At 31.6% G+C, this 12113-nt stretch overlaps 1 protein-coding gene across 1 annotated transcript; it reads right to left on the bottom strand.

The window, feature by feature from the left end:
- Positions 1-1654: 1654 nt before the first annotated feature.
- LOC139496037 (vitelline membrane outer layer protein 1 homolog) lies at positions 1655-11262 on the bottom strand. Its single transcript, XM_071284465.1, has 4 exons — positions 10624-11262; positions 9244-9347; positions 5430-5618; positions 1655-2983 (listed from the first exon to the last, which is right to left on the bottom strand). The coding sequence occupies exons 1-4, from the start codon at positions 10940-10942 to the stop codon at positions 2738-2740; spliced, it is 858 nt and encodes a 285-aa protein (XP_071140566.1). The 5' UTR covers positions 10943-11262; the 3' UTR covers positions 1655-2737.
- Positions 11263-12113: the final 851 nt, after the last annotated feature.

Below are 12113 nucleotides of genomic sequence, written 5' to 3'. Positions count from 1 at the left end.
AATTAATGTCAATCAAAGTGCATTTTGTGCATCCCGTTATTTTGAATTGCTGTCATCACCTTTATATATATTATGCATAGAATCGAAATTACGGTTCAATAATTATAACATTCTTTCTTTATTCAAACTTCTTCATGTTCTAAATTCTAGAAATTTGTGATATATGTTTATGGGGAGAGAAAAACAATCCCAGCTCTATGTAAGACTGCACGGTGGAAATGAGACCGTCAACTTATAACATCGAGAGCGTCAACCTCAGTGCGTGTTAAGAATGGTAAAATGTCATGTTAATGTTCAAAGATGTCCTGATTCAAGCTTAAATGTTATAGAAGTACAATATTGTATTGAATTGAAATGAATTTATAGAATTTTTAATTCCAGAATACCGAGGACATAACACACGCGTTCATTGATTCGAGCAACAACAGATGAAGCTGTCGCATTATGTGGATCCCGATCTTTTAGCTTTCAAGCGTTGTAAATAGGTAGCACCTGAGATCAACCTGGTTTCTTGATGAGCTTATTGGTACTCAGCCCTGTAGTTTTATATGTTGTTTTGAAAAGTGTCGTAGTATTTCGTTTTTTTTTATAAGAAAGAAATATTTTGCAATAAAAATGCATTTCTCATATATCTAAGTTTGTGGAAATACTTTCTCATAGGAATAAACGAATATGCTTGATACATGTCGATAAGAAAACATCGTAGCGACATAAAAATCAAAAAGACATCGAGAGGCCAATGTATAATCTTCAAAAAATAGACAAACATTTGTACTTTTGTCAAGACATAAAGAGCCCCGTCTTCACAAGTGGAGATTCAATGCAAAAGACATTTTCACGATATGTCATTATTACCAAATTACCAAAAAGAAAAAAGAAAAAAAGCAGCAAACAAAAATCACCCATTAAGAAACAAAGACACAGCTCCTGACTAGGGAAAACACGTAAGTAAACTTGTAGATGGATAACAAAGATTTTTGAGAAATCAATCTGATGTTTTGCGATCAGTAGAATGATAGAAGGTATATAGAATAGTTAACAAAAAAAATCAGTCAATATACTAGTAACCTGAATCATAATACCATATAATTCAATGCTTGCGTTTTCAAGGACTTAGTCTGATATAAAATAATTCGATTATCTGAGTAACTGGTGCCAGCTCTTGAATACCGAATAAGTACGGAAATGTATATCTGATATGATTGTAAAGTTGATATATTACTGCTACGGTGGGAGAAATTGATAATTTCCAAATTTAAAGCGACTCGTTTGTGCTGCGATCACCGCTGATGTCAAATTCGAGGTATACGTCTACAAATGAAGCGGATGAAGCCTTGTCGGTTATTACTTTAACTTCTAGTTCTGAAGGATCTAGTAATTGAACCCAATAAGAAATGTTTGGATTTTTTAAAAGAAAAAAACATCATCATTTCATCTGATTGTCAAATCAAAGATTGCTTCTTTGATCGTCACGTGTTTGACAAGTGTATGAAGGCAACCCTACTCATAAGACAACAAGAAGAGGTCGGCAAAACAAGAAATACGAAAGATAATTTTAGAACATATAACCGAAATAAGGTTGTTTAGAAACATGATTTAATAACAGCAGTATAGTTTATCATTTTGATCTTTCAATATGGTGTGAGTCAAAGCATAATAATAATAATTTTATTTGCAAAGTACACTCATATGGGCCAAGCAAACAACAAGAAATATACAATACAAATTACAAGTATAAACATTATACGAAAAATAATTATGAAATTGTCACGTTTATAAACTTTACAGATGGCTTAATAAAGTCGCGAGCTGCTGTCCAATGATAAGATACATGATTTAAGGTTGTCTTAGCTTTGATTTGTATAACTCGGTTTGATGTGATGAATTTTTTAATACAAGTGATCTCTCAGAGTTGAGCTCAGTTAAAATCTAGAAAAAAAAATTATATTTATCAGCACGTTTATTCCAAAATTACCAAACATTTAGTCTCTAAGTGCATTTCTATTCGACGAATATTCGAAGGAAATGAGAAAACTACAATGTAGTATTGCGGACATAAAATAGGTTCATTTGTGAATATGGTCCAAAATCTTATTTTTTTAAGTCAATGGGAAACCCCAAATACCACTTGGACAAAGGCATGCGCAAAGAATACTGCCATAACGAGTTAAACAAAAAGTCACTTCATAAATTGCACAAGTCCGAAGCGCTGATGCTTAGATTCATCTCCATCCGACACGATGTGTTATACGTCTATTTTAAACTATCATTGAAATCAAATAATATGTCAGGTAGAAGTTGTGGTCAAAGTGTTGACCGACAAAATGATGCCACCACGATCAAAACATTTCATTCCTTGATGGAGTGGGATAAGAGAAACGAGTGCCAATGACGTTAGAATCGAACTTTGTAAAAATTGTTTAGTGCAATATATAAAGGTTATGCTTATGATGATGAAAAAGACAACGGTGGGTTTAGGAACAAAATCCCAATGTCTGCGTCTAATGTCACTAATATTTAGTCCAACAACAAATAGAAATTGAAATGAAATATACAATACAGTTTGCTATATAAAGTAAAATAATGTAATTTAGAAACTGTAAAGATTGCACTTTTGTTTCAAGTAAAATAAATAACTTATTACATTCTAAATTTCCCTAGTTTACTTAATACAAAAGCACCGAAAGTTTTTAATTGTTGTACATTTTGCTCAAGTAGTTACAGTTCTTTATCATGTTTATTCACAACAGAAGAATTTAACATCATTAAGTGCGGTATCGTCGAATCCCGCTCCTTGGGCAGCTTGTATTTTAGTCTTTAAACCACATATGGCACTGTTCACTGGACAAGCGTCACTCCATTCACCGGAAGCCCCATATTTGCCATACCCGGGAGGAAAGCTTAGGTCAAAGTCAAACAAATTATCTTTAAAAGATCTGCATCTGAACCTGACGTAGTTGGCACCTGTACTGTCTTTTGTAGCCTACCAAATATAAACAAAATAAACATGTTCTGAGTTCATTCAACTTAGTATAAATTTATGAATTTGGTGTGACGCATATGTAAACTGTTGTCATCAACCGTTACTTAAAAAGAGATATAGTTGGCAGTGTCATCCACTTTTATATAGTTTCGGAAAATTAAAAAAAAATATACCAGTGCATGAGATATGGTTTGTGAACTTTTAATTAAATACAAAACTAAAGTTTTGATAAGCGAAAAATACAGACGATTTAAGGATATTAAAACACTATGAACTTGAGTAGAATATGCAAAAGTCTAATTAATCAATTTTTGAAATGTATCTTCTATATGATTATTCTGTAGAAAATCAAACTCACACTAGTTTGCTCTGTGTGTCCAATAATTTGCAACCTTAATTATAGAACTGTACTTAAACAATGAACTTCAAATAAATAAGGTCGAATCCAATAAAACCAATTTCAAAGTACGACTGTATGATTGTGATAAACGGGAACAGGGAAGAAATGAACAACATCATATAAAATGTATAGCACATATATATAAGAAAATGTGGTATGAGTGCCAATGAAACAACTCTCCATCCAAGTGGCAATTTGTTAAAGGTCAAAGTACGGCCTTCAACATGGAGCCTTAGCTAACACCGAACACCAAGCTATAAAGAACCCAAAACATTACTAGTGTTAAACCAACGGTCTAATCTATATAAAAAAAACGAGAAACGAAAAACACTCATGAACCACATACGACAACCAGTGAACATCAAGGTTCTAACTTAGGACAGGTGCAACCAAATGCATCGGGTTTAAACGTGTACACAATAAGTTTACAAATCTTTACCAGAGACCAAATGACATAAAAGTAAACAGCTATAGGTCATCGTACGGCCTTGAAAATGAGCAAAACCCATACCAAATAGTATGTGCATGAGCCAGCCAAGTATGTATAATCTAAATAATTTACTTGGCTGGCTCATGCACATACTATGCGGGATGGGTTTTGTTCATTTTCAAGGTCGTACGATGAAATATAGCTGTTTACCTCTATGTTATTTGGTCTCTGGTAGAGATTTGTAACTTATATGTGTACATAAGACGATTTATTTTCGCAAATATTAGTTTGTTTACAGTATGCGTAAATATCCATTCGGCATATCAACATATTTTACATTTTTGTAAAATAACCTTACTTGGTACGATCGAAATTAAGAATCTCCAGGGCTAAAAATATAAATAATTTGAAATTTTCAAAATACTAAGATTATCTACCCTATGAATATAACCTTAGCTGCATTTGGCAAAATCTTTAGAATTTTCAGCGTCGTACTTAATTTGCCTTTTTAACTTTTTTTGGTTCGAGCGTCTCTGGTGAGTTTGTTGTAGACGAACGCGTACAACATGTTTATCCTTGCATCTATGATAAGTGAAACTAGATAGATGAAAACACCAAAAATTCAAAACAGAACAGCTGAATCTAAGGTCAATTTTGTCTTAAGCAATTATGGCATTAATTTAGTACAATCGCATAACATTAGCTTTAGTACATTTACATAACACCAGTTTTAGTACAATTTCATTAATTATGATAAGAAATTATACTGTTAAAATGTATCATCGGCATCATGCCAATATCCAAACCCTGGTAACTGGGCTTAATGAATATTAAATGAAACAATGATAACCATCTAAGATCTACAATGGCATACCAAGGTTTAGGATTGACCAGTTTCTTTAATTCTTACCCTGATGTTTTTACATCAATGTTTTAACTTAACTAACTTTAAGGTAGTAAATGTAAGAAAGTTACATAATTTTCAGTATGTTAAAATTATACATGATATTAAATGTTAAATGTTACAGAAAAAAAAACTCGCGATTAAAAGAACAATATCTACCTCTGGTATTACAATTCCTTTTTATTTTGTTTAAATAAAAGTTTAACAATTCAAAAATTCAAAATCAAACACAGATAATTTTAACATATTCGATTTCACTTAGATTCTTTATTGCATGAATGACAGACACCGAGTAATGTTTATAGATCAAAAGTGCTAGTCTGTTTAAGTCCCCATTAAAAAAAATCTTTTGGAATAGGAAATACGAAATATTGTTCCCCTGTAATATTTCTGGAAATCAGAAACAGAAACATTATCATATAGATATCAAAGTACAAAGACAAAAATAAATACATTAACAACTTATCAACTAGCTTAGAATTTCAAAATCTCAGTTCAATGCATATTTCATACTGAAAATTATCTGTATATCCATACAGACTTTTGTAATGGACTTAATTAATTAAACTTGCAAAGGAAATTTAAACACAACAAACGTTAAATTGTTTTGCAAGAATTTTTAGTATATCATTGATAATAAAATCCGTTTAAATTTCTAATAGCTTAAATCGAGAAAAAATATTTGTTACATTTTTAGATCTAATCAACTTACATTGTATTTCTCTACTTGTAGAGAAAATGAGGTGAGAAATGTCTTAGCTGGACAAAGTGCTTCCCCTGTCCAATTTCCCCATACCTGCTGACCAGAACTTGCCGTGTCACCACAACGATCACTCCCTCTACTCCCACAGATAATTTCTATAACATTCAATTCTGACCTATCTGTATGTGGTCCTTCGATCTGTCAGTGAAATGCATATATTAAATGAAAAAATTACTTCGTACTTTTTTTGGCCTTTTAATTGTTAAGATGCGTGCGTCACTGATGCGTCTTTTGTAGACGAAACGCGCGAATATGTAAATATATAAAATTTCAATCACGGTATATATGATGAGTGTATTTACAAACGTGTATTTTGTTTGAATTGTTTTACACTGGTAATTTAAGGGTCCGTAATAGCTTGGTAGGTGCGATACGAGGTGCAAAACTGAGGGAAACACTTCATAGTATAAGAGGAAACAAAACGGAATAACACAAACACTGGACTGCTAAAAACAAACGCCAATATACATAAAAACGGACTATGTGATAACAATTGCAATATTCCTGACCTGGTTCAGGACATTTTAAGAAAACATGGCCTGCCGAACCTCCCGCTTATATAGCAATGTTAACAATATCGATGAAAACAACATAGTTTACCTGACAGGAATAAAGTACAAATAAATGCAAGAACATTCAGGACAGAGAAATACATAAATAATTAATATAATAGTCCATCTCACCAAATAAACCACAGAATAACAACGAACACCTAAAATTAATTTACGACAAAACACCATTCCAGCACAACAGAATAATGAACTATGCGTCACACGAAGTATCAACGTCACAAAAAGTGACGTCACAGGTAAATTTCTAAAATTACAATATGAAATTGGGATTAAGTTTGTAATGGTGTTATTTGATGTTTTTTCTAACCATTACAAGAATATTAATATCAAATTGTGTTAGTAATGGTGTAATCATTTCTATTTTAAAACCATAGTTTTTCACAAATGAATGTGTGCATATACTTGCTTTTAACCTAAAAATCATATAAATGAACTAGATGATTAATATCTTTACTTTTACATACATAAAGAAAATGAAAAATAGAATTAAAACCATAAACGATTAGACATAAAACAACATCCAACAGGAACTACATATGGAACATCATCACTAACACTAAATACATGAATGTTAGATGTACAAATACCGAGACATGTCTAATATCAATGCGACTTTACACTCAGCAAAACAGTCATATTTTGGAATAGGTCATGTTCGGTAGTTAGAAGACCAGACGACGTAGAAGATAAACCACAAACAAAGACTTGGTAAAAATGTCGTTGGTTAGTTTAGACACAGAAACATCATTAGATCAACCGATTCGTGATGGTGTCCATACCATTTACTGAGTGTCAATTTTAATCTGTCCTCCTCATAACTCTGTTGGAGCACACTCCTGTATATGAAGTCCGTATAGTGGGAACATGCACGAGCGTAATGTATCAACTGAGATATGTAAACACCATACGATGGGCCAGAGGGTATGTTACTGCTGAGAAATGGGAAGTTGATAATTGGGAAGTTAAAATCGTCCCGTTTGTCATAGATTTTAGTGTGAAGTCGTTTATCTGTGTCAATATTGAGTAAAAGATCAAGGTATGAAGCAGTCCTCCTAGTATCAGTAGTATCCTTAATTTTAAGTTCACTTGGATATATGAGATGTAAGTACTGGCTGCAATACGGGTTATTCAGTGAGAGGACATCATCAATATATCTGAAAGTGAAATTAAAGAACTTCACAAGGTGCTTTTTCTGTATGTCTTTTGGAAGGTTTTGAATAAATTCTGCTACATACGAGTACAAAAACAAATCAGCCAGTAGGGATGCACAATTAGTACTGTCTGTAATACCGACTGTCTGTTGAAATATCAATCCTCCAAACTCAACAAATATATTGTCGATCAAAAAGTCCAGCATTTTGATAATATCATCTTCAGTATATTTTATGGGTAGAATCAGTGCGGTCCTTCACAAAAGTAGAATTATTATAAACCAAAAACAAGAAATTTGTATCTACGATTCCCATTTTTTTTTAGAAAAAGCTAATGATAATGAGTTGTTGAAGTCGATCTTTTAATTGAGCATGGGGAATAGTAGTGTAAAGCGTAGAAAAATCAAAAGTTTTAATGTTGCTGCAGAAATTTAGATCTAAGATTTAGCAGTAGATCTTTAGAATTTTTAAGAAATCCACCTCACTTTAACACCACTGCTGGAATATATCTCATCACAATATTTTTGAAATGAAATGTCAGTGAAATGCATACATTAAGGATGTACTTAGGTAAAATTAAATAAATCTAGAAATTAAAATTGATGCTATAAGTCAAAAAAGCATTTGTTAAGGTACACCATAAGCTAAGAATATTGATAGGTTATTGAGCTCCTTTTGAGATATTTTTTATGATGACGGGAAAAGGCTGCCTCGGACTTTGACCTTATATTTGCCTTGGTTTTATTTGGGTCTCAAATCGAAAGAAAGGTAATCTAGATTCTGCTTCAATTTTGGTAAATTACCTTTTATGGGATATTCAATTCTTTTATGAAAAAAACATGGGTGTTATGTAGCAAAACATTTTACCCTGTATCGTAGGAAAAAAACCAAAGTAGTCCGAACATCTGACAAAAATTCATAAACCTGACCTTCAGATTTTAATAATTTTAGATTGGCACTGAATTGGTCGGAATACTTGTGACCCCCGATGAGGAATATTTTTACACATATCGTTCATCAAATTGTAGGTTTAAAGCTTTGTTATCTCTAATTTATAATATTGAATCAGAATAAGGTATGTGTGTGCATGTTTAAGTGCACATCTAGGGAAAGCCCCTGCATCAATGTGGAGAATGACTTATGAATTGACATAATGGTATGGGACACTACATGTAATCAGCAAGGAGATTCTAAAATATGTGATGTTAACCTATTATATAAAAAAAATGTGTATGATTACCAATGAGACAACTCTTCAAAAAAGACTAAATGACACAGAAATTAACAACTATAGGTCACCGTACGGCCTTCAACAATGAGCAAAGCCCATACCACATAGTCAGCTATAAAAGTCCCCGAAATGACAAATGTAAAACAATTCATACTTGAAACTTACGGCCTAATTCATGTAATTTATGTGCAAATAAAGAACAAAAAAACAAATATGTTACACAGAAACAGAAGACAACCACTGAATTACAGGCTCCTGACTTGGGACAGCCACATACAGAATGTGGCGGCGTTAAACATGTTAGCGGGCGCCCAACCCTCTATCTAACCTGGGACAGTGGTGTAACAGTACAACATAAGAACAAACTATAGAAATCATATAAAAAAGCTTAACTCATGAGATGGATACAAATAGAAATACAGGTTTATTCCACCATTGTCTGCATAAAGAAATACATGTACCAAGTCAGGAATATGTCATTTTTTTTTCCATTCGATTGATGTGTTTCAGCTTATGATTTTGCCATTTGATAAAGGAATTTCCGTTTTGAATTTTTCTGGGAGTTTGGTATTTTTTTTATTTCACCTTTTATAGACGATTTGATGTTAACTTGGTTTACCTTTACTGCTCGCACAATTAACTAAATAGTTATTTTATTTTGACGATAAATTTTGTTACGATTTTTACAATGTTTTAGTATAAAGTAAAGATAGTCACGTGTAGTTGGTATCTGATTGTAGAAGTTTAATAGTCTTAACTCTTACGTTTTAATGATAATTATTAAACGATTATCATAGAAGTATACATACTTTCATTCTGTAACCAACAGCATAATGACCTTTTCTACAAAATTCTTCATTTGCCCAATTACCAAAATATCCACCATTTGTTACAGACAATATCTCATTATAGCCTGAAATAGTAAAAAATACTCTTCCGCAAAAAGTTCTTGACTAGCAGCAGTATATACATTTTTTCTCGTCAATAATATTTCAAACCTATCATTGCAAATTCTTGCGTATTAAACAAATGTAATCATATGTATCAATGAAAAAGAACGAAACTTCCAAAAGATTTTAAAAGCAACTGACACAAATCCTACGTACTTAAAACAAATATTGATAAAAACAACCCCTTACAAAGTAGAGCGTGTTCTCCTTCAGTGTATTATCAGGTTTATTACGGTTATTTAAAAAAAATGTCTTCCGATCTTTATAAAGATTGCACCAGCTTTATATTTTTACTTAAAGGTTGCAACTTTATGTCGTTACCAATTGATATATAATTCATTATGGATCATGATCATAAGTGCAAGTTTAATTAAACAAAGGTTGAGTATTTATCAACAAAATGAACGAGATAGACTTCCAGAACAATACTGTATCAAAATAGTCTTCCACATAATTATAATGCACACAATCATATTGCAGTTTAATGGACTTATGTTTAATATTTGACATGTTTGAAGCATAGTTTAAGTATATTAGGAAGACTTTTCATATTCAGTTGCTATCAGGTATTTGTTCATCTTTTGAATTTTAAAAAAAGAAAAGAAAAGATATTGTGCTTACATTCATGACACAAAACAAACTAAACGCAAGTAAACAAACTCAAAAACAAAGAAAAAAGCCCTGAACTTTGCGAAAATCTAGCCCCACTACAAGTTCAAACGCTGTGAGTATATATGAGAAATTGGCAACAAATAGCTCGTTTAAATCATGTTTAAAGTTAGAAAATTAACATAAGTTTGAAAGAAAAACAGTTGACACTCTCAAGAACAAGCGTGAACTAGTGTCTATTCAATATAAATATAACGTGGTTACTTTAACATGCTCTTTTTACCTTTCTAAAGAAGAAAGCAAATCGGACTGTTGACTCTCTCAATTAAATTGTCATTTGATGCATTTTATAGCTTACTATACTGTTCGAGATATCATAGTTTAAGAAATAATATTTTATTCCTATTTTAAAACGTTTTCAGATTGTAATACGTGTTAAAATAAGCGATGAGAAAAGCTTTTTTTTTTAAGTTGGTAATGGAAATAATAGCTTTTCTTTTGCAAAGCAATGGCCATACTTAAACACATAAATAAATGGAAATATATCAGGGTATCCTAGACTTCCCCTATTATGAACATTTTTCCATTGCCTTTAATTATAAGTAAATAATAAGTGAAGATTAGACTTACCGACATATTTACGACTGGTATGTAGGATTGATGAACCTGATAAATTGTCAAAATCTGTATGACAGCATCCGGACTGATCAAGTTTACACTCTTGAGTCGAATTTATATAAGTAATCTCACAACATCGGTCACTGAAAGTCACACACAATGCTGCACATTGACTTTCAGACATTCTCCCTACGACTGTGAGATTCACTGACCTAATTTTCTTATTCTTTTCTACTCTCAAGTATTCTGTTCTCGTCTGATAATTTCCAACAGCCGACACCGCATTTTGAAATAGGAAGCTACATATCGAAGCGATAACATATCCTTGCATGTCTGATACAACGAAAAAATCTATATAAATAAGATAAGTTTTAAAGTTTTAAAACAAATACTGCACAGCACAAATTCATTTGATGACTGCAATTGATCCCGTTTAAATTCAAGACAACTTGCTTTTAAACATGAAAGATTCAGTTTGATGTATGCACACACTTAACATATATCATAGGTCTTCAGAGTCAAATTTCAATTAAATTATACCTTGTACATGTAATACGGAGAGAGCTTTTATAGGCTGTGCCTGTTGCTCAATCCTTTTCATATTTTAATGAATAAAATATGTTTTAAATCAAAACAAATCAAATGTCAATTCATATTAGAAATTTCTGCGCCCCTAACACATCAATTGTCCCTGTAGTATTTTTAGTCTCTCCTTGATTCCGGAGATAAGACTTGTTGTAGTTATATTAAACACTTTTAATTATGCTGAAGTACCGATTAAAATAAACAAAGCAGTTATATAAAGCATTTCAATGATTACTATGTATGAATTCAAATATTAATTATGAATAACATTTTTATATTTATTTATTCTGTGAATCATCATATAAATTTTATCATTATTAAATACAGTAATGAAAGTGAATTATTAAAGGCTATCTGATATATTGTGAGAAGACAAAATACCTTATGAATGTTCTAAAAGCATCATTCAAAATATATATTCCAATTTTAATTACTCCAAAATGTGTAAGTGAAAGAGAATTATAAAATAAGTATAATAAAATGATGCAATAACACGAAAACGAGAATATTTATCAATACATGATGAGATAAGGTGATAATGATAACAAATTACTATACTTAAATTTGTTCATAGATTGAAATAAACTTAGACAAAACAAACCTTTCATGGATAGCTATTATACACATAGGCAAGACAAATTGTATGTAAAGTGAGGACTGGCATGCAGTAAGAGTGCCTTCAAACTATTGGGCCGATGTTTTGTGTTGATTAAGACAGAATATTATACTATCCAAACCTAAATCTAAGTTGTGTTCCTCGAATTCAAGAAATAGAAAAAAACATATTACATAAATGGTCATAACAGTCACTTACTCAATTTTGATAAAGTAACAATTACAAAATAATAAATTATCAAATAATATCAAAATTGAATCATCCGTTCCTGTCCATCCCATGTCCAGATGACAATATGGTA

This window comes from Mytilus edulis, chromosome 11, assembly GCF_963676685.1.
Source record: "Mytilus edulis chromosome 11, xbMytEdul2.2, whole genome shotgun sequence".
NCBI classification, from domain to species: domain Eukaryota; kingdom Metazoa; phylum Mollusca; class Bivalvia; order Mytilida; family Mytilidae; genus Mytilus; species Mytilus edulis.
This window is presented reverse-complemented; position numbering and strand designations above follow the sequence as displayed.